This window comes from Pundamilia nyererei, unplaced genomic scaffold (genome assembly GCF_000239375.1).
Source record: "Pundamilia nyererei isolate P.nyererei 1_Seehausen unplaced genomic scaffold, PunNye1.0 scaffold00139, whole genome shotgun sequence".
Classification (NCBI taxonomy): Eukaryota; Metazoa; Chordata; class Actinopteri; order Cichliformes; family Cichlidae; genus Pundamilia; species Pundamilia nyererei.
In genome coordinates this window covers 1,052,086-1,073,891 of record NW_005187540.1, presented here as the reverse complement: position 1 = coordinate 1,073,891, position 21,806 = coordinate 1,052,086, and the positions used below count along the sequence as shown (strand labels likewise).

The window sequence follows — 21,806 nt, the reverse complement described above, 5'->3', positions numbered from 1 at the left end:
GTGTGTGTGTGGTCTCTGTACAGCACCTGGTTGCCTACAGCAGAAAAATGAATGACGTCACAGCTGCTGTTGTCGTAGTTTCTTTGTAAAGTTTAATAAATCAGTTCGGTGGCGACGATCACAGCGAGTCACGTGACCTCTCTAGTCGTCTCCATCATTTCAGGAGTTGCTGCTGATCTCTGATGGATTTATTTCAACAATTTGACAATAAAGAGATTTGATGCAAAAGCTGCATTTCCTTCCACATCCACCAGAGGCTCCCGCAGTCCTCACAGTATCAGACACAACCTGATAAAATGTCCAACCAGCGTTCAGTCTGACCGAACGGAAACGCCTCCGAGAGGAACATCAGGTGAAACACAACATGTTAAAAAGGAAACAGAAAATAAGCCTTTAAAAATGTTCATGTTGTTCATGTTTATTGGAGAAGCAAACGCTACAACATTCAGAGTGAAAGTAAATGAGGAAACCGCTGAATCCAGCTGTACGTCAAACTGATCCTGGACCAGTTACAGCACGGCGAACATGGACAGCAGCATGGCCAGCAGCAGAGCCACGGACAGCCGAGCTCCCTGCGATCCAGCTGGAAAGGAAAGGAGCGTCGTGGTTAACGTGCACGTCACATGATCTGCACTCAGAGCTGAAAGCTAAGCTAGGCTAGTTTTTACCTGGTCTTATTAAACTCACTTATGATATGAAATAATTCTTTGATTGGACTGGAGACGCCTTTAAAAGCTGGCTGTAGCTTCAGCATCTTGTATCAGTGGTGATGAGCAGTGGGCGGGGCCAGAGTTTTTAATGCGAATGCCTGACGACCAATGGCACCAAATGATACGGACTTACGACAGGTCTGTAAGCAATGTACAGAATTCTTCCTTTTTATAGATGAAATGATTTATTTCATCTTCAAAAGTTGTGAGGTGGCGAGTTGATCTGCGAGAACGTGAACTGACCCTGAACTCAAGCCAGACTTAAAAGACGAGTCTACCTGAACCTTGGATAACAGACCGCTACTCTAGAAGAGCGTCAGACGAGGGCAACGCACCTGTGGTAAAAGAGCCTTGCGGCGTTGTGAGCGAAGGCTTGGCCGTGGTGGCGGGGAGCAGCATGTCCTCGGTCACGCTCAGGGACCCGTTGTGCGGCGCTGGTTGGATCTGCAGCAGTTTGCACATCAGAGGGTAGATGTGGATGCTGTCGAACGGCTCGGACAGGTAGCTCCTCTTGAAGCTCGGGCCGAAGGCCCTGAAGATGGTCTTCATGTCCATCTCAGTGTTATGGAAGCCGTGGTCACCTTTATTCACGTAGACGATGAATCTCTGGTGTGAAACGATATGAAGTCGATATACGTTCTCTAGATTTGTTGAATTTTGCTCTTGGTTCTTGGAGGTAAAACGTTGGGGTACTTACAGAGTTCAGGTTGAATCCCAGATCTGCGATGATCACGATGGGAGGCAGACGCTCACTTTTGGCGAGATGGAAGCTTTCTGGAATCTCATTTTTCTTGTACACCGTGATATTGGGCACGTTGGAGAGGGCGTCAAAAACTTCCTGCTCCTTCCCCGGATGTGGCGTCAGGATGCCAAACCCACCGTAGTCGAGAATTTCAAATTTAGCGACCTCGAATAAATTCAGGTATTTGTTGAGGATGACCTCGTCTACCTGCGGCTTCTTCTTTACTGTGGTCATGCCGTGGTCAGAGGTGATGATGACATTCAGCCCGTCGGTCAGGTTGTGGTGATCAATAGCGTCCTTCAAGTAGCCGATGGTGCGGTCGATCTGACGGATGATCTCTTTCCGGTCCGGCGTGTCCGGCCCTTTGGCGTGGCCCACGTTGTCTGGCTCGCCGTAGTACAGCGTCACCAGGTGGAAGTCCTCCTCGGAGAACCAGCTCATCACCGTGTCGATCTTCTGACGCCACTCGGTCTCATTGTCGTCGGGGTGGCCGGACTCCTCCAGTAGCACTCGATTGACCGCTTGGCCGCTGTAGTTGGCTCCGCCTCCGGGGAAGGAGAAGGAAGCTGTTTTCAGACCCTGAAATTAGAATAGTTGAACAGAATGGTAAGCACCACATCGCACTCCTGCTCTGTGATCGTGTTATGGCTGCAAACAGCCCAGAAGTGTTGGAAGCACTCTCGCGTTCACAGGAAGCAGCCAGATTTCATCAGCTTGGTTTCCTGTTTTTTATCAGTGATGTTCCTGAAGAATCCAACTTTTCCTCGAATTAGACAAACATAGAAATCGCACCTTTAGATGTGGTCTACTTTCTACATCTGGTGCTCTCCTGCGTGTTTGGTAAAATAACCACAGTGTCCTCCTGTGTCAGTGCAGCTCATCCTTCACCCCGACTCACCTGGTTCTGAGCGGTGATCCACAGCGGCAGAGCTCCGTTGTCCCACCACTCCGATCTTTTCAGCGTCTCTTTGTGAGGAACTTTCAGGTTCGTCTCTTGGTTGAACATCAAGTTATGGACGACTTCATGATCCTCCACCCATCGGCCTAAAGAACACACAGGAAGGTTTTAGCACATTTCACTGCACCACTCTGGAAACTGAAAGCAGACAGAAAGTAAGATCCTTTATTTGAGAGGGACTATCAGAGGTCGGATATTAGTGATCTTTTTATTTAGGAGTTGGAGACGATGTGAAACGCCGACAGAAGCTGAGCCAGATTTTAGGTTGTGCATGGCCTTCGCTTTCTTTCCCCACAGGTAAGGAGGTAAATAATCTACAGATTGTCTGGAGGGATTTGCACACATCTGTGTTTTACTCTATGTGCAACTTCTGAGACATAAATGCATGAGGTCACAGGCTTGAATCCTGGACAAGCAGCAAAGCAAGCAGAGATGTTTGTGCTGCACAGCCGATCTACACTGTGCAGGCTGAATCAGCAGGTATCACCAACTAAACCAATAAGGAAGCTTTTATTGGCTGAAAGGCCACGAGGGAGATGCATTAGCGAATGTTCCTCCCATCATCACAGGCTGTCCTCCAGGCACAGCTAACAGACCAGACCGTGGGATGGGCGTCACACACGGTCTGCAAAAGGTTCAAGTTGAATGTCAGAAAGTGTGGCGGCGTCAGCAGCTGGTTAACATCATCGTCGCGTGTCCGTGACCCTCGGCTCAGATTAAACCTGTCCCTGGAGCAGCAGTCGCTGGACTCTGGTCTCGGACGGGTTTATTTCCCAGCAGCACCGTCACAGCTTATCTCTCTGGCTTCCTTAACTACATGGACCTAATCTGAGGTCACTGATTTGATGCATTATAAATCAAACTGCTCACATACATGACAGCTAACCCGTCTGATAGTGCCTGTGAAAGCAGTTTTTAAATCATGTATTTATTACAGATTAAAGCTGCACTCAGAGGCGTATTATCAGCAGCACGTACTGATACATCAGCAGTAAACTGACACGTTATGGAGGAGCGTGTCTGCTCCAACTCGCTGATCCTGATGATCACAGTCCAGCTGAGGCCGGTTATCAGCCCGACTCTACTGTGTGTGGCTCCTATCCAGCTGTTTTTAGCACCACGTCTGCACAACCTGTTCTTTGCTGCTCCGGTCTCGTTTTTTAATGTCTTGGTCACAGAAATTAATTCATATTTTCAAAAAGCCTTAAAATAGTTGTAAAGCAGCTAAAGCAGACAGCTCTCGCAGTTTGTAAATTATAACTTTTAAGATATTGATTTTTTTCTGGAACATCTCTCCCAGATTTTTTCCGAATCAGAGAGACTTTATTAATCCCAGGGGGAAACTGAGTTTTCATACCTACAAACACCCAGCATAGGGCTGGGTATCGTCACTGATTTCTAGAATCGATTCAATTCCGATTCACAAGGTCCCGAATCGATTCGATTTGAATCTGGGAAATTTTGACAGTCAGAAATATAATTCAGATCTGCCCATATCTGTCATATTATAATTCAGATCGGTACATTTACATATTTTTGTATCTATAAAAAGGAAGCTGACACTTTCGAGACTTTATCACAGGTGTGAGCATCACAGCGAGGCCTTTGTGTCAAAGTAGCTGAAGATAAAACAGAAAAACATGAAGGTGATTCTCCTGTTCTGGGATTTTATAAAAATATTCTGCAGGAGATCAAAAACGAAAGAAAACCATTAATCAGCACATGAACATCACCTCTGACGTTACAGAGGTTTTATTAGAGACACGGCGTTTTGCATTTTGCATAATTTTAAAAAGTTTACATTTGTTCAGTATTGAACGGCAGAAATGAGGTTTTCTTTTTGGAAGTAAGTAAAAGGAAAAAAACAGCGGCCGACAGCCTGTAAGCAACAGTAGACTGGTGCTAACAAGCAAGCCAATAATGAAGAAAACAGAGAGAGAGAGAGAGAGAGAGCTGTGTGGTGGAAGCAAAACAGTGAAAGTCAGAGTGAATCATGACGATGTTCATGTGAAGCGTTTGGATCTTCTTTTGCTGCTGGTTCGGTCAATATTGTTGGAGAGACATCAAACTAACAGCTTTAGAATCGGCTCATAAAGGGCGTGAACACACAGCGCCGACAGATCAGAGTCAGCGAGCTGTCGGCTTCCAGCCCCGACCGTGAGAAAGTCACATCTCACTGATTCTGATCCGCGGGTCGCGCTGTGTGTTTAAGTCTCTGTGCAGAAGCCTGTACCTGCTCTCATTTACTGTCTTAGCTGTTTGGTGGTTCTTGAAATTTTGTGAGATGTCACCAGAGATTCTGGCATTTTGGGCAAAATAAATTTATATTAAAAAATCGATTCAGGATTTTAATGAATCGATTTTACGTTATCCAAGCCAGAATAGATTTTAATCGATGAATCGATTATAAAAACCCAGCCCTAATCCAGCACTCATGTAAGTGCAGAGACAGATATTAGTAGATAAAGACAGAGGTATAAATACAAAAGGACACAAATATATTTCCGTTCATGTCGATCAGACAGATTTCAGCTGCATCATGAGACTCCGTTCGAGTTTTGTTGCTCCTGTACAAACTGGAACTGGCAGGTTTGAGTCTCACTCTTATCCTCACTGACCTGCACTGGCTTCCTATCAAATACCGTATTGATTTTAAAATACTATTGCTTACCTTTAAAGTTACACACCACATTGCTCCCAGCTATCTTGTTGAACTTCTCAGCCTGTACACTCCTAGTAGAGCACTGAGATCTCTTGGGGGAACCAAGGGCACGGTTGGAGACCAGAGGTGATCGTGCTGTTGCCACAGCTGCAGCCAAACTCTGGAATGACCTTCCTACTGCTATTCGTGAGTCTGAATCAGTCCAATCTTTGAAATCGCGATTGAAAACCTTTTTATTCAACCCAGCCTTCCCTAGTTAGTGTCTGTATCCTGCAAATGTTCTTTATGTAGTTTTAATCATTTAAATGTCATTTTGTTGTTGAATAGTCGAGTTGTTTGTATTTTCTTTTACATATTTTCACTGCGCTGTGGCTGATTAGTGCTCTCCACCTGTTGGTGTATTTATTCCCTGTTAATGTTGCCTTTCTATAAATGATTGTGTTACTGTAAAGCACGTTGGTGTACTGCTGGTTTTAAATGTGCTATACAAAGTTGTACTGTATTGTCTTGTACAAATATTAAGTACTTTCAGGTATTTAATATTTGTACAGTGTGTGTACTTTCCAGCGCATGCAGTAATGCAGTACTGGCTGTGACCGCTGCAACTTTGAAACTAAATTGATATTAAAATGAAGTTGTCATGGTTACCGGTGATGGTGGTGAAGTGGGACGGCGAGGTCATGGTCAGCATCGGAGGGGTGATGTATTTGGCCTTGACCCCGTCCGCAGCCAGCTGGTCCAGGTTCGGCGTGTCCACGTCCTGGTCGTAGTCCCACCTGAAGCCGTCGAAGGAGATCAGCAGCAGCTTGTTACTCGTCATCGCCGCCTTGCTCAGAGGCTTGGCGGCAGCGCAGACGACCGCCGTCAGAACCAGGAGCAGCTGTGGCCTCATCTTCATCTTCACTCCGACTGACTGCAGCTCGGAGCGAGGCTGTAGCTGCTTTACCTGTCCTGCACACCTGTGGACCACCTGGTTAATGTGTAATCGTGTCTGATAGAGATCAGCTGACATGTGTGAAGCACGAAACCTTGGAGCCTCAGCCACTTATCAGGACTTGAGCTGACCTTCTTGATCCGGCTCTGGCTGAAAACCCCATTGCAGAGTAATTACAGAGTTATTAGTGTAATTACAGAGTCTGAAACCAAAGTGCGCCACCTGTACTCCTGAACTGATAACAGAGCCAAATGCAATAAAAACAGAATAATACACAATGATAAGCAGGAAAAAACAACACATTTAAATAAGTGTTTAAATAAAGTGTTGGTGACGATGACGTTTATTACAAACTGTAGAATACAATGAAAACGTACAGAGAAGCTGCGAGGAGATGAGTCGTGATTTCTGACAGGAGAGCGGCACGAGTGAAAAGGAAGGTTTAAAGACCGAGGTGAGGCCTGCTGTGAAGGTCTGAGCATGTGCGGAGGAGGGAGGAGAAGAGGAGCTCAGGAGGTTCATGGATGGACAGCAGGAGGAAGTAGAAGAAATCAGGAGAAACGCGAAGTGACCCCGTCCGCTGGTCCTGGGGCGCCTCTGTCAGTGCGCCCCAGGACAGCTGTGGCTACAATGTAGCTGCCATTGCCAGTGTGTGACTGTGTGTGTGACTGTGTGTGTGAATGGGTGTGTGACTGTGTGTGTGACTGTGTGTGTGACTGTGTGTGTGAATGGGTGGATGTAGCGTAAAGCGCTTTGGGGTCCTTAGGGACTGAGTAAAGCGCTATACAAATGCAGGCCATATTTCGTCCTGCAGGGGGCAGTAATGCACCAGTGGAGGCCGCACTGACAGCGGAAGGATTTCCGGGTTGTTGAGAGGTCGTGGTGCTCGTGCCGCGACGTCCTTGATAGATTTCACTGGAATGCCGTCAATACTTTGACCGGTCAGAGTTCCGATTCCTTCCGCCGGCGTGGAGGCTGTTTGTCCGGGACTCTCAGCAGGTGTGCGTGGAGCGAGCAAACTTCCGGTAACCCCTGTGTGTGTGCGCGTGTGTCCTGAAGCTAGCCGATGTTAAGCGTTAGCCACGCTGTCTACGTATAAACATCAGCGCGTGCACAGGTATGCTCCTTCCACAGGAGTTTAGTGCAGGGGTGGGCAACTCCAGGCCCCGAGGGCCGGTGTCCTGCAGGTTTTAGATCTCACCCTGGGTCAACACACCTGAACCACATGATTAGGAGAACCTCTGGAGAACTGCAGGAGCTAATTTAGCCTTTAAATCAGCTGTGTTGGTTCAAGGACACCGGCCCCGAGCCTGGAGTTGCCCACCGCAGGTTTAGTGGAACAAGTGCACGCGTTCAGTTCTCGAGTTTAACAGACGTTAAACGCTGACGCGTGCACGAGGACCCACCGAGAGCTGCTGCGTGCTCGCGCGTAAAAACAAAGGTTTAATTCTAAAGCAGCCACGGAAAGCTCGTGTCCTGCTGCCAAGACGAACCTTTTAGTTTCTTTTCAGCTTCTTTGTAATCAGATGAATTCATGTTTCATATCGAGCAGGTTAGATTACGGTAACACGTCACTGGCTCCCAGTCCTGCACAGTCGCCTTTTAAAATGGTTTCCATCAACTCAAAGCTCTCAGCGGCTTGTTCTCCGAGTACGCCACCAGAACCCGGACACACCTGTCGGCCACCAGCTGCTGGTCTTTGTGCCCAGATCAGATCTCAGAGCTGAGGATGCTTCTAGTTACTGTGGTGCTGTTCTTGGCACACGCTTCCTGCTGACCTGAGGTCAGTTACAGAAACTGTTGTAGCTGTGACCAACCAACACCACCTGTACTGAAACGAGATGGCTGTAAACATGCTGTTAAAAACTTTATAAAGCACAATTTCTTAAATCCAGCTTCACACACAGTCAGTTCTAGAGAGCAGGGCTCCATGATGCAAATGAGCCTTTATACACAACGTGTTTCACGTGCAGTTTAACAGCTGCAGAGCTGCAGTTTTATGTTTTTGTACTGTTACAGGTGCTGACGTGTAGTAACAGCCAAACTGACCTCGCAGGGAGGAAGTAAAGTTTCACAGCCGATGAGCGAGTCCAGCTGTCAGTGAGCTGTTTGATTTATAACACGAGACTTTGCGCCGACGCTCGTCTGACGGACAAAGACGAGGACCGCTCTGTTTCCTGAATAAATGCCAGAGTCCTGTGACGAGTCGTCCCAAACGCGTCGCAGACAAACGTTTGATTTTAAAGTGCTGATGAAAAGTTTGGGCGGAGCTGACGTTAAAAGATGCGACCCGCTGAGGGGTCAGGTGACCCAGCCCAAAATACCAACCTGAAATAATCGAGTGTTTGATGTGGGCGTGTCAGCTGATGGTTGACGGTCTCCTGACAGATGTTCTCGTCTGATGTTTCAGGAATGGCGTCTCTGTGGAGTCTGAGACCGGCACTGACGTCGCTGATTCAAGGTGAGTGTCAGACATCAGGTGAACAAGCGCCGACTTTATTTCAGCGTTTAACCATAAACCCCTCCCTCTGCAGCGTCCCAGCACGCCTCTGCATGGACCGCCCCCCTCCTGTCCAGGACCATGGCCACGCTCAACCAGATGCATCGCCAAGGGAAGCCCAAAGTCCCTCCCAAAGCCGTTGGAGCCACGTTTGGCCGCCCCCAGCTGAAGGCGGTCATCCTGAAGACGATGATCCGAAAGCCCAAGAAGCCCAACTCCGCCAACAGGAAGTGCGCCCGCGTGCGGCTGTCCAATGGGAAGGAGGCGGTGGTGTTCATTCCCGGGGAGGGGCACAACCTGCAGGAGCACAACGTGGTGCTTGTGCAGGGGGGTCGGACACAGGACTTGCCCGGGGTCAAACTCACCGTGGTGCGGGGCAAATATGACTGCGCTCACGTGGTGAAGAAGAAGCAGTAGACTGACTGTGGGGGGAGGGGTGCAAGGTGTGTGTGGTGACCTCCTGCCAGCGGCGGCGACGGTCCTGAGCTTCACTCAGCTCCATGTTTGTGATGATCTGCTGTCAGTGTCCAGAATTAAAGACACTTCCTGTTCATCCTAAAAAAACCCACACTGTTGTTGTTGTCGTCACTTCAGTTTGAGTTGGTGTTTGTTTACAGCACGTGTCGAGGTCACATTTCAGAGGGAAGTCCCTAAAAAACAGGCGGCGCCGCCTTTCACAGAGGCAGCCTCGCCGCCGTGTTGCATATTTGATGAAGAGATGAATAAGCTCAAATATTCAGTTTGCCTTCATGTGGGAGGAAGAATAAAATAAAGGCCTTGGCTTGACCTGTGTGATAACCTGTCCATGAGTTCCAGGTGAGTAACCTCCAGGTTGTTGCAGTCTCACCCGCAGAGTTCACAGGTGACTGTGAAGCTGCTGCAGATGTTGGTGAGGCTGAGGTGAAGTATGATGACGTAGATGGAAACATCTGGCTCCTTTTGTGTCACCTCAAGTGTGCGTGAGCGCACGCGGACGCCCGCCTCTCGCTGCAGTGTTGTTGTAGTTCACCTTCCGGCCAGCGGCGGCAGCACTGTTGGGTTCAGTTGGGACTCACCTGCTGTCTGGCTCTTCATTTTTTTAAAAACATTCTCTGGTTTTCAGTTCTCCTGGAGTCGGTGTGAGTGCTGCTGACAGACAGGTGAGAGCTCCATCCGTACACCTGCAGGTTAGCTCGCCAAAGGCGGCTGTGAAGCCTTTAAACCGGCGCTCCGCCTCCATCACAGCTAATTAGCGTTAGCATGCGCTAGCCGCACTCACAGCTAAGCATCAGCCGCTCTGCTGTCAGGGATGCTCCTGTAACACCGTCGGGTTTAGATCCTTTTTCGGGCGTTTCTTTGCCCATTCTGTACGGACGAGTGTGTTTGAAGCTCCGGGCTTCTCTCTGAACGCTTTACGTTAACATAGCGGGCTAGCTCCTAGGCTAGCTGATGGGCTAGCTGGCTGTCCGTTTGATGCTCCGAGTTAAAGCACCAAAAACCATCAGCGTGAGCTCCGAGCTGCTGTCTGTGTGATCAGGAAGCTCCGAACACACGCTTTAATGCTCACAGTGCGGTAAAGGAAGAAGAAACAGACAGTGAGAGCAGACAGACACACAGCGCTGTGCAAAAGTCTTGAGCCACCTCATTTCTTTATGTTCTGTGATGAAAATGTGAAATATGTGCAAACACTGAACCACTCGGGCAGCTTCCTCCAGCAGCTCTCCGGCCTGCTGCTTTGGATGTTTCTGCCGGTTTCTGCCACACTGCTTCAGGGGTCCGGGCTCTGGGGAGGCCCATCCATGACTTATGGTGTTCCACAGTGATGGTCCCACACCTGGGGCTCAGGTGGGGCACAGAACAAGAGAAGAGGGCAATTTCTAATTTATTTGGAGCACAAACAAAATTAATTGAACATTTAAAAATAAAACGTACACATGGATTTCAAACGTACTGTTCATGTGGACGATGCACATTTGAACAAAGTTTACTTTTTGTATGAAAGATATTTTTGTTGGTTTGTATTTATTTTGTTATAAAGTGACTTTTTAATAGCTTGAAGCTTAAACGTACATTCACATTTTCTGTTCAGTCTCTTTCGTCCTGTAGCGCTGGCACAGTGTCCTGTAACGTTATAATAACAGTGTTCTTACAAACACACCGATGTGTTTCTTTATCTCAGCACAGCTCCCTGTGACCAACAGAGCGCAGCATGCGGTGCCCGCGGAGTCGAGCTCGGCTTCCTGTGTCGTTTTGCCGTCGACTGTGCGGCAGCATCACGTTGCTCGCGACTGTTCAGTACTTAATCCCACAATTGATCTGAGTCTAAAACTGCCTGTGGCGATCCACTGCATGTGTTTCTATCCAGATGTGCTTTCACTGCGCTGGCAGGTGCTGCCAATCAGATGTTTCTAGATGTTCCTGCATGGTGGATCAAACTCTGATGATCATACTTGATCAGTTTGATCAAAGCTCTCCAACGCTGGCTGACATGCAGCTGAAACCAGGACAGAGCCTCCACCATGTCTCACAGATGGCTGCAGACTCACTTTTGGACCTCCTGACCACCTCGCATATACTGACCATGATTTGAACAGATAAAGGTTAAATTCTCCTTGTTTCCCTTCTGTTGGAGAAGTGGCCCCCAGTAGGGTAGTGGTCTGTGGGGAGGAGGCGTCCAGTGATACGTGGAGAGGTCCGGAGGATGATGAAGTTAAGCTGAGTGATGCTGTGTGCAAATGGAGAGGAGGCAGGGCTGCGGTGTATCGATCTAGCTGATTCAAAGCGACCGATCAGTGAAACATCCGTCAGCGTGGAGCGCCGAGGCTTCTTTTCAGGTCACGAGGACAGAGGAATGAGAGAAGACTCCTGATGCTGGTGAGCCACGCTGGCTCATCGGTGTGTCATCAGGACAGAGTGGTGTCGCAGACGCTGACGAACGTTTAAGGTTGATTAATGTTTGCTTCTGTCTCAGTGTGAGGATTCACTCCAGCCGGGCGACGGCGGCTTCATGCGGCTCATCTCAGAGGAAACCAACCAGGCTTCAGGTACGTCTGCACACTAACACTCTGGTGCTTTCACCGTGAGCAGGAAGCTTGTGTACAATTGTTTATTGGTCGGAGCGAATGTGGTTCAGGGACCGGAAGGTCGCTGGTTCAATCCCCTGCTCTGTCTGTCCTGGTCGTTGTGTCCTTGGGCAAGACACTTCACCTACCGCCTACTGGTGTTGGCCAGAGGGGCCGATGGCGCGATATGGCAGCCTGCCCCAGGGCAGCTGTGGCTACATCTGTAGCCTCCACCAGTGTGTGAATGTGAGAGTGACTGAATAGTGGTGTTGTAAAGTGCTCTATAAATGCAATCCATTATTATTATTTCAGAAGCCTGAAGGAGACGCATCAACACTGAGGAGGAGAGCATGAGGAGATGAATGGAGTGAAGGAGGAGCCTGAGGAAACAGGAGAGGACTGTCAGCAGCTCCCTGCTCAAGGTTAGGGACCCTCGTTGGGTTATTTTAGTGTCAGAGTGGAGTTACGGGGGGAGCGCTGATATCAGGCCAAGGCTGGATCCAACAGCTCTGCAGGTATCAGCAACAGGCTGCAGGAGGAGCGTCTGCCCAGCGTCCTCCTCTACCGCTGCTCTTCTGATTGGTTTTCACGTGATTCATATTGAAAGTTGAAATCCTTTAAAACGTGATTTTAATGATCATTTATGTGTTTGTGTCCTGCAGGGGCGGGGCTCGATCCAGGTGTGCAGAGTCTCTCTGTACCAGATGAACCGGCTTCAGACAGCGCTCACCGGTCAAAGCGCCGCCACCGGTGCTCGGTATGCGGCCGGGAGTTTTCGCGTCCCTCCCGCCTGGTCGATCACATGACCGCCCACACGGGCGAGAAGCCGTACAGCTGCTCGCTGTGCAGCAAACGCTTCACAAAGAAGATAAACGTGGCGGTCCACCAGCGGGTTCACACCGGAGAGAAGCCCTATTCCTGCCCCGACTGCGGTGTCAGCTACGCCCAGCTCAGCTGCCTGCGGCGTCACCGGCTCGGCCACGCCGCAGAGAAACCCCACTGCTGCTCGGTGTGCGGGAGAGGATTTGTCCAGCGGCGCCACCTCGTCCAGCACGAGCGCACTCACACTGGAGAAAGGCCGTTCCTCTGCTCGCTGTGCCCCAAGAGCTTCGCCTCCAGGACGGGGCTCGTCGACCACCAGAAAACCCACACGGGACAGAACCTGTACTCCTGCTCCGTCTGCGAGAAGGTTTTCTCCACGGCGTCGTCCTTCAGGGATCACGTGAGGCTGCACACGGGGCAGCAGCCGCACCCCTGCTCGCTGTGCGGCAAGAGCTTCAACAGGCCGGGTCTGCTGAGGAAACACCTGCAGAAGCACGCCGAGCAGATCCAGGTGGTCAAAGTCGAAGGTGTCGACGGAGAGGTGAGTGTTACACAGGTGTGGTCACATGACTGCTGGAAGAGTGAAAGGAGGGATTGGTCTTAGTGAACAGTTTCCTTAGAAGTGTCACATTTTCCTTTTGTGTCGTGACTTAAAGTAGGCGAGAGGCTCGCTGTGATTGGCTGTTTCTGGCTCACGCGCCGCTCCTCGCAGTTTCTGTCTGTCATAAGCAATAAAATCAGGTTCAAGCTCAACGAACTGAAGCTTAAATTCACTTAGTTTCACTTAGTGTCACGCTTTGCCCTGACCTCCTCCAACTTCACACTGAAATCCTGGGAAAAGAGGTGGGAATTCATTTGGACCATTCAAGCAGAATTCAGGACTCGGACGGATAACAGGAGAAACGCCGTGGAGCTCACAGCGATCCAATTCAGTTTTAAAGCTCCAAAGGTTCTTTATGTTGTACAGTAGACCCTACAACAACACACACAGAGACAACCACCAACAATCATATGACCCCTATGAGCAGCACTTTGGCGACAGTGGGAAGGAAAAACTCCCTTTTAACAGGAAGAAACCTCGGACAGAACCAGGCTCAGGGAGGGGCGGGGCCATCTGCTGTGATTGGTTGGGGTGAGAGAAGGAAGACTGACGTTCTCTGAGGAAACATCAGACAATTCCCAGTGAAGTCGAACAGTAATGTGTCCCCCCACAGCTGGAGAACCAGATGTTGAGCACCAGGTGTTAACCTGACAGCAGAGTGCTGGGACAGGGTCCCCTCTGCTCTCCTGGTTCCTCTCAGGGATCATTTTGTCTCTTCAACTCCAGGTTGGACTCATTATGGTAGTCGACGCCCTTCTGACCCCCGAGTCTGCGATTCGATTCTCGGGTCTTTATTTTAAGACACAAGGTGTCGCCACAGAGGGCGAGATATCGGGTGTCTCGTCTGCACTCAGACAGACACTATCAGCATTACCTCTGTTTACTCTCTGCTTTCTCTTCCCGAGCCTGGTTCTGTCTTCCTCCCTGTAAAGATATAAAGCTGCTGCTGTGAGTTGGTTTGAGCTAAAAGTTGAAGCTTCAGGTTGTTCTCCGTCTGTCTGAAACTCAGGGGGAGATGAATCTTCACTGCTTCCTGTGTCAGAAGGACTTCTTGTCTGTGGAGAAGCTGCTGCAGCACCGGCAGCTCCACCAGAGGGCGCAGCAGTTCACCTGTGGCGTCTGCGGCCGAGAGTTCGGCCGAGCGTCGCGGCTGAAGGAGCACATGCGCTCTCACACCGGAGAGAGGCCGTACCAGTGCGACGTCTGCATGAAGCGCTTCTCTGTGCTCAGAGTGCTGAGGAAGCATCAGGAGATCCACGGCAGGGAAGAGTGCAGCACCGCCGCCGCTGACGACCAATCACAGCCTTCAGACCAGCCGGTGAGCAGTCAGCCTCGACTTCAGAAACATGCAGAAATTGGAAATAAGTGCAGAATGTAAGAGGATTATTTGACGTCCTCGATGGAGGACGTGTTTGAAATGTAGGAGCCGCAGGTTAGCTTCATAATCTGCTCACAGCTGATGCAGGTAAACTGACCTCAGATCTGCGCTCTGTTCCAGAAAACGGGTGAATCGCTCAGCGGGATGAAAGTGGAGAACGGGAACGCAGACTCGGCGACCGGTGAGAAACTCCAGCTCCTCGTTTCAGACGGGTCGGCCCGTTCGCGCTGCGGCAAAGCGGCTTTTCATTTCATGCCACACGTTATGTTCTCCACAGTTTAGCTGTCCGTCCTTTTAGGCTGTGAGAATCCACGGAGGCTTTTTCTCCTGAATGACTCCAGAGTGTAAACGTTATCCCTGAACATCCGTCACATCTCAGCTAACACCTTTCCTCGGCGCCGGTGTGCTGCTGTTGGATGTTGGCGTGCTCCTGCGTGTCCTACAGCAGATTAGCTGGCGAGGACTCGGGAGGTCTGAACAGCTGTGGAGGACGTTTGCAGAGGGTTGTCAGGTCCGGTGATTGTGAATAATTCTGCATCAGGGACCAAAATAAGAAAAAGGATGTGACATTTAAAGTGACTGAGCTTATTGTTGTGTTTTAGAGAGTGGAACAAGTTCCTCTCACACTGGTCAGCGTCATTCGGGTGGGCTGTGGCAGTGGGTAAATCTGTGTGGGTGGGAACAGGCTGAAGGAACCGTGGAGCTTAGGTTTACACTGAAGCGAGCTTTAACGATACGGCACCAGGTGACATGAACAGCTGAGTTACGCACGTCCTTCACTCCCTCTTCCTGTTCGTTCTCAGACGGGAGCACCGATACTCCGAAGGGAAGCTCCTCCCACAGCTGCCTCAGCTGTGGGAGGAGCTTCCCGGGGATGTCGGCTCTCTTGGAGCACGCCAAGGTCCACGACTCGGAGAAGCCGCACCGCTGCCCGGTATGCGCGAAGATCCTCAGCAGCGCGGCCACCCTGCGAGTGCACAGGAAGACCCACATGGCCGACAAGCCGCACGCCTGCAGCATCTGCCCCCGGAGCTTCCTGAAGCCCTGCCTGCTGCGCCAGCACATGAGGACCCACATCAGGGACGGGCTCATCGCCGACCCCGCCGACAAGGTGACGCCCAGACTTCAAACCTCTTTCATCTGAGCGTGCGTTTGACTGAAGGCGGGAGATAGAAACTGCACTCAGATCAGATTTTGTGCATCTTTCAGGTGTTCTGGTTCGACATGAAGATCGAGGGCGGGAAGGTGGAGCTGGGGATGAAGAAGAAGGAGGTGGATGAAGGCGTGAATGAGCAGGTAAGAAAACAGCTGGTCTCAGGTGAACCTGTGTGCAGGTCTGAGGTGCAGAACGAGGTCAGCACAGAACGCAGCAGCTGTAAATGAAAGGCCTCACCGACAGACGCTCCGGTCCTCTGTGTGAACCCGCGTGCTCGCCATTCACATCACGTCACAGTGATTTTAAATTACTTCCATTTATCTGGAGACATAATCACGCTAACATTTAACTGTAGTTTGATTTCCTCCTGTCTTTGTCTACTTCTACAGACCTCCGTAGATGTTTTCACCGGAGTTGAGCCCTCTATTAAGAAACCCCACCCCACTGAGGGGCGGGGCAACAGCGAGGAGCGTAAAGAGCCAGACGTGAGCGGGCTGATAAACTCTGATGGTGAGGAAGAGGACTGGAGGCCAGCGCGCGGCAGTGAGTCTTCATCTTTAACTAATTAGTTATTGATTGTTCCTGACTGGCTCTGTGAGGGCAGCGGCAGTTTGGTTTTTTCTAAATGATGATTGGATGGCTGCATGTTTGATCCTGAAACGCTGACTGCCCTCATAAAGCCTGCAGGCACTCTCCTCAGCAGCAGTCGGTGTTCCTCTGAGTTCTCTCTGATGTCTCTGACAGACCCTGACGGACCCACAGACCCTGACGGGCCCACAGACCCTGACGGATCCACAGACCCTGACGGGCCCACAGACCCTGACGGGCCCACAGTTCCTGATGTACCTTTACACCCTGATGGATCCTTAGATTGCGATGGGCCCACAAGTCCTCGCGGACCCTTGAATCCACAGGCCGACAGTGGGGCTGATGGGAAATCACGGCACTGCTGCCCCGTCTGCGGGCGCGACTGTTTCAAAGCGTCGGCGCTGCAGAAGCACCTGCGGATCCACTCGGGCGAGCGTCCCTTTCAGTGCCCCACCTGCAGGAAGAGCTTCATCCAGCACGTGCACATGACAGAGCACCAGAGGATCCACACGGGAGAGAGACCCTACACCTGCAGCATCTGCAGCAAGAGCTTCACCTTCTCCAGCGCGCTGCGCCGGCACCAGCGTCTGCACACCGACGCCCGGCCGTATCAGTGCCCCATCTGTCCTAAGACCTTCAAGCAGCGCAGCTCGCTCAAAGAGCACCAGCTGACGCACTCGGGCGTCCGCTACCAGTGCCCGCTGTGCAGCAAGAGCTTCAGCCGCGCCCTCGAGCTCACCTACCACGTGGACGTGCACTCGGAGGCTCGGCCGTACTTCTGCGACATCTGCCAGAAGAACCTGAGCGGAGCCCGAGTCTTCAGGAAGCACATGAAGAAGCACGAGCTGCAGCCAGCCGGGCTGAGGGAGGCCGGGACCTCCTCGACCAATGAGAGTCTCTGAAAGCGGTGAGAGAGGGAGGCCCGTGCTGGGAAAACCAGTGTGGACAAAAGTCAGCGAGTAACCAGTGAAACCAGTGTGAGTTCAGCCTCAGATATTAGAAGGACTTCAGAGGACGCGCTCGGTTAAATCTGCCTTAAAGGAAAGGTTCTGAGATGCTGTTAGCCCCGCCTCAGCTCACTTCCTGTTGCAGCTGTCATTACATTCCTGTCGTGGACGCAGTGAAGAAACAGGAAGAAGCATGAGCCTTCAGCCTGTATGCTAAGCTAGGCTAACAGCATCCCAAGTAACAGAACGAATCTCTGCCTCCAAACGATCCGGCCGGCTGATTGGACCACACTGACCCTTTAACCAAAGTGCTTTTGGTGCCTGAACCACAGACGCGTGTCCGGATGTGACCCCTGAACTTTGCCGACAGCTTCTCATTTGGAGGTCACGTGTTTCAAACGAGAGGCGTGGTCACGAAGGGTTTTTCAAACTTTTAGTGCTCGTTGAATATTTGGTGCTACACATCAGCAGCCCTGGTTCTGATTTCATTTCTATAGAGGTAAAACAGCTGATATACGAAGGTCAAAGGTCAGCTACACAGAGGCCTTCGTGCTGTTGTAGAGTCTGAACTAAAAAACTGTCCCTGGACCAGTTTGTACACTTTTAAAGTCACCAGGTCTTTAAAGCCTCTGAGCTCACCTGAACCTGAACCTGAGTTTGTTTCCGGAGCTCGAGCAGCTGCGTGTTCCTGCAGAACCACAGATTCCTCCACTACAACCAGGAAACGCTAAAAGACGAGTGCTGAACGCTCCAACACTTCATCGCATCTTGAGGAAAGATCTGTGGAATTATGTCAACAACAGAAATATTCCCGTCACACGACTGATATTTTTCTACCAGCAGGTGGCAGTACGCCTCTATGAACTCTATGAAGTTTTATATCTACACTCACTGCCCACTTTATTAGGTACAGCTGCTGAGTTTACAGAGTACAGATCTCTGGAAGAAACTGCTCGGGTGGTGCCCCAGATCAGAGGAGAATGACCAAACTTATATAACTTATTATAACAAAGGTATGCAGAAGAGCGTCTCTGAGCACATCACACCCTGAAGCAGATGAGCTACAGAATATCTGCCACAACATCCAGGATCTCTCTGTCGGGAGGGCGTGATGGTTTCTTGGCGCGTCCGTGACAAGTTCACCGTCCTCCAAACGCCTCCACAGTCACCACATGTCATGGATGCGGTCCACAGCTCTGCAGTAAGTTTGTGATGGTGTCACGTCAACACGGAGAGTCTCTGAGGAATGCTTCCAGAACCTCGTCGATGCTGGGAAGAAGAAACAGGGTCCAGTCCTGTACTGGCAAGGTGTAGCTAATAAAGTGGCTGCTGGGTATGATTTATCTTCTCTTGTTACAGCAGCTCAAGTTAAATACAACAACGTGTAACAGGGAGCTTAAATGAGTGGGATTATGTGGCGATCGTGGCTCATCGTGGCACCGCAGCAATTTCCTAATGTTGTAAACCTGCCCAACATTTGGCAATAAACCCCATTCTGATTCTGATTCTGATTCTGATTCAAGAGTTGGGAGTTCGTCTTGTAATCGGACGGTTGCCGGTTCGAGCCCCGGCTTGGACAGTCTCGGTCGTTGTGTCCTTGAGCAAGACACTTCACCCGTTGCCTACTGGTGGTGGTCAGAGGGCCCGGTGGCGCCAGTGTCCGGCAGCCTCGCCTCTGTCAGTGCGCCAGGGTGGCTGTGGCTACAACGTAGCTGCCATCACCAGTGTGTGGATGGGTGGATGATTGTGTATAGTGTAAAGCGCTTTGGGGTCCTTACGGACTAGTAAAGCTATACAAATACAGGCCATTTACCATTATGTCCATGAATGAAACTGAAATCTCCGCCAGGTGAGAATACCTGTGAGAGTTTCTACGTCACGTCCAGCAAACCTTTCACTTCCCCATGAGGGATTTTCCCACGAGTTGTAGATATTTCCTGTGTTTAAATGTTTCCATGTTCAGTCTGTGGGAAGCAGACAGGAATCTGAGGTGTCCCAGCATGGAGAGAGTTTATAATCTGAAACATTAAACTGAGACCTTCACAAACTGTTCGTGCATTTTATTATTTACATATCAAATGCATTTATGGGGTAAACGACCGCCGTCTCTGGGCTGTTCGGTGGTGTGCAGAGCACCACCTCTGATTCTTAGCTACATCTTCGCTCACCCCAACCGGCTGCAGCAGATGGCCCCGCCCCTCCCTGAGCCTGGTTCTGCTGGAGGTTTCTTCCTGTTAAAAAGGAGTTTTTCCTTCCCGCTGTCACCAAAGTGCTGCTCACAGGGGGTCATGTGATTGTTGGTGGTTGTTTCTGCTGATGCAGAGTTTTCACTCTACAGTACGAAGCACCTGGGAAGGAAAAACTCCCTTTGAACAGGAAGAAACCGCCCAGCCTCAGGGAGGGGCGGGGCCATCTGCTGCGACCGGTTGGGGTGGGTTTAATGTGTAAGCACACTGTTTTTTTTTTTTTCCTTTTTGGCGTGCTGTTTTGGACTGTGGGGGTCCATCAGAGAGAGCTTCACCAGATTGGGCATTTGCCAAGAGGCCTGGTACCACTGGATGGCACCGGAATTAAACGATTCTGTAGCAAAGCAGTAGGAGGCCAGGATTGCTCCAAAGCACCAAAACAGGACAGCTCAGCGTGAAGAAGCCGCTCTCAGCTCTTTAAACGCTCCGACGCGTCAAAGCCGAACGATTCTAGGACGAGGCGTGGTCTGTTCCACTCCTGATGTGTTTTGGTCATCTAGTGATGTCACGAACATAGATCATTCATGGAAGTGAGACACAAACAAACAAATACCACTGAAGCTCTTCCAGAGTAAAAGCTCTGCTGATCCTGCTGACTCGGCTCCTGTTCATCAGGCGCTGGCTCGTGTCTGTTGCTGTGAGCTTGGAAGAAGCCAAACACCTGCTCACAGAGCCTCACTGACGCCTCCAGGTGTCAGACACCTGCAGCACGGCCTTCAGGCTGCTCGCGTCGAAACATCTGGAGATGTTCTGCATATTTTTAGTTCACTGGGTTTTTCCTGAAGTCATATTTATTTAGTTCTCTCTTAATTATGTCCCCCATCTATTTACTTACCATGTTAATTTCACTTCCTGTGTCTCTTCCTCACGTCGCCACAGCTTGTGCAGGCCTGGTTACTGCCTGTTACTACAGTTCACAGTGCAGGAGCTAACAGCAGCTAACGTGGTTAACTCAACACGGTGCTGCATCTACTTTTAATTTCTTTTTATTGTTTCCAGCTTCACCTTTTCTTCAACTTCTTCCACAATAATTTTTTTTCTACAAGCTGGAACAGCAACTAGGGGAGGGGCCTGTGTCATTAAGGACTCTGATTGGATATTCCAGGCCAACCCTGTGGGCTGGTAATTGGGCCTGCAGCCCGGCTCATCGGCCCAAAAGTGCGCTGGCCCAGGGGGAAGATGCTGTGTGTCCCAGATCAATTTTGTTTTTATAATTATTATTGAAGACATTGTTGAACATCTTTGAAAAGGGGGCAGCTCACAGTACAGAAGCACATGTGGCACAATCGAGCCGATCATGTCAGAGTGTGTCTGCTACGGTGGCGACCCGGGTAGTGAAGATTATTCGAACATTCAAGATTATTAATAACACAACGCAGATTAGTTTGCTTTGCAAATTCCATCAGTTGTATTTAACAGAAATGGATATATCCTTTGTTTTTATATCCTTATTTAACAGATTTTTGACGTCTTAGACTTTGAGTTCTTAATTCAAATTCATCGTCTTGATTTTATTTTTGTACATATTAAAAATGATAAGCAACACCTTTGCAGGAGGTCTCCTCTCTCCAGGAGCTCACTGCTGGTGGGGGAGAGGTGTAGGAGAGGTGGAGAATGAGCTCAACCTGGGTGTTTATTGTCTTGTGTAGTCTGGGAGATGATTGGATGATGGGTCGGGTGCAGTTTTCTCTGCAATGGGGTCGGGTGGGGCTGCCCGGGGTTATGTGGGGCTGGGTGGTGCCGCTGCCGGGTGCCCCAGATGGGCTCCGGATGGGCCTGGGCCCCCTGGCCTTGGTGGACTCCAGGGAGCGGGGGTGCCTACTGGGGTCAGCGGGGCAGCTGGCCCTAGGGAGGGGCCGCTTCCCCTTCCTTTCTTCCCTCCCCATCCTCAGGTGCCTCCCTCTTCCCGCTCCACCACACCCACACACATGCAGGGCTTGGGGTGCAGGTGTGTCACTAGGGTGGGGCACTCCCCTCTGTCCCCTCCTGACGCCTGTGCCTCAATTTTATTCTGCAACCTAGACATCCACATTACTCACACTCTCATAACACCTACATATAGGGTCTTGGGGGTGGGCACGCTACACGGCATCCAGAGGATGGTCTGTGTATTCAAACCCACCTCTGGCGCCGGTGCCCACCTCTCAATTTGAAACGCGTATAGACACTGAGGGTTTGGGGAGGAGCCGTGCTGCTCTCTGGCAGGAAGCACCGTGACCAACGTTCCCTGTAATGTTTCACGTGTCTGAACACACAAACTCCCTGAGCGGACACTCGGACCACTGTGGGCGACAGCAGACGTGCACTGTGGTCACGCCAGCATCGCATCCATCCAAGTTACATGTTTATTAAAGTAATCAAATTACAGCATTAAAGGCTGGGGGGAGGTTTGTCTTTGCTCGCAGGCTTTGTAGCGTTTTCCTTATAAAACGCCGTTTTTACCGTTCCTTCCCACAGTAAATATAAACAACGACAGTATTCAGGAAGAAAAACAAACATTGCAGATATTTTATCATAACTC

At 50.3% G+C, this 21,806-nt stretch overlaps 3 protein-coding genes across 7 annotated transcripts; 2 read left to right on the top strand and 1 right to left on the bottom strand.

Moving 5' to 3' along the window:
- Positions 1–397: 397 nt before the first annotated feature.
- LOC102199405 (ectonucleotide pyrophosphatase/phosphodiesterase family member 7) lies at positions 398–6,291 on the bottom strand. Of its 2 annotated transcripts, XM_005744156.1 has the most exons (6): positions 5,721–6,291; positions 2,351–2,496; positions 1,660–2,031; positions 1,408–1,554; positions 1,046–1,316; positions 398–583 (listed from the first exon to the last, which is right to left on the bottom strand). In XM_005744156.1, the coding sequence occupies exons 1-6, from the start codon at positions 6,082–6,084 to the stop codon at positions 510–512; spliced, it is 1,374 nt and encodes a 457-aa protein (XP_005744213.1). In that variant the 5' UTR covers positions 6,085–6,291; the 3' UTR covers positions 398–509. The 2 variants fall into 2 exon arrangements, with proteins under 2 accessions (XP_005744213.1, XP_005744212.1); XM_005744155.1 differs by having other exon boundaries at positions 1,408–2,031.
- Positions 6,292–6,817: 526 nt separating this feature from the next.
- mrps12 (mitochondrial ribosomal protein S12) lies at positions 6,818–9,070 on the top strand. 4 transcript variants are annotated; one of them, XM_005744152.2, is made up of 3 exons: positions 6,818–7,005; positions 8,417–8,467; positions 8,541–9,070. In XM_005744152.2, the coding sequence occupies exons 2-3, from the start codon at positions 8,419–8,421 to the stop codon at positions 8,921–8,923; spliced, it is 432 nt and encodes a 143-aa protein (XP_005744209.1). In that variant the 5' UTR covers positions 6,818–7,005; positions 8,417–8,418; the 3' UTR covers positions 8,924–9,070. The 4 variants fall into 4 exon arrangements, with proteins under 4 accessions (XP_005744209.1, XP_005744210.1, XP_005744211.1 ...); XM_005744153.2 differs by having other exon boundaries at positions 6,818–7,031; XM_005744154.2 differs by lacking the exon at positions 6,818–7,005 and adding an exon at positions 7,043–7,123.
- Positions 9,071–9,112: 42 nt separating this feature from the next.
- Positions 9,113–18,507, top strand: LOC102198276 (zinc finger protein 271-like). The gene is made up of 12 exons (XM_005744150.2): positions 9,113–9,645; positions 11,457–11,529; positions 11,860–11,969; positions 12,210–12,910; positions 13,980–14,288; positions 14,469–14,629; positions 14,794–14,859; positions 14,951–15,009; positions 15,152–15,459; positions 15,558–15,644; positions 15,894–16,047; positions 16,249–18,507. The coding sequence occupies exons 3-12, from the start codon at positions 11,906–11,908 to the stop codon at positions 16,992–16,994; spliced, it is 2,655 nt and encodes an 884-aa protein (XP_005744207.2). The 5' UTR covers positions 9,113–9,645; positions 11,457–11,529; positions 11,860–11,905; the 3' UTR covers positions 16,995–18,507.
- Positions 18,508–21,806: the final 3,299 nt, after the last annotated feature.

Bases quoted from the DNA above. Each gene is read 5' to 3' on its own strand.
- LOC102199405 (XM_005744155.1), bottom strand. From the start codon at position 6,084: ATGTCAGCTGATCTCTATCAGACACGATTACACATTAACCAGGTGGTC. The intron at 2,497-5,720 runs GTAACCATGACA...TGTGTTCTTTAG, and splicing joins CCACTTCACCACCATCACCG to GCCGATGGGTGGAGGATCAT. The intron at 2,032-2,350 runs GTGAGTCGGGGT...TTCTAATTTCAG, and splicing joins GGATCACCGCTCAGAACCAG to GGTCTGAAAACAGCTTCCTT.
- mrps12 (XM_005744152.2), top strand. From the start codon at position 8,419: ATGGCGTCTCTGTGGAGTCTGAGACCGGCACTGACGTCGCTGATTCAA. The intron at 8,468-8,540 runs GTGAGTGTCAGA...CTCCCTCTGCAG, and splicing joins ACTGACGTCGCTGATTCAAG to CGTCCCAGCACGCCTCTGCA.
- LOC102198276 (XM_005744150.2), top strand. From the start codon at position 11,906: ATGAATGGAGTGAAGGAGGAGCCTGAGGAAACAGGAGAGGACTGTCAG. The intron at 14,630-14,793 runs GCTGTCCGTCCT...CGTGTCCTACAG, and splicing joins GTTATGTTCTCCACAGTTTA to CAGATTAGCTGGCGAGGACT. The intron at 16,048-16,248 runs GTGAGTCTTCAT...TGTCTCTGACAG, and splicing joins CTGGAGGCCAGCGCGCGGCA to ACCCTGACGGACCCACAGAC.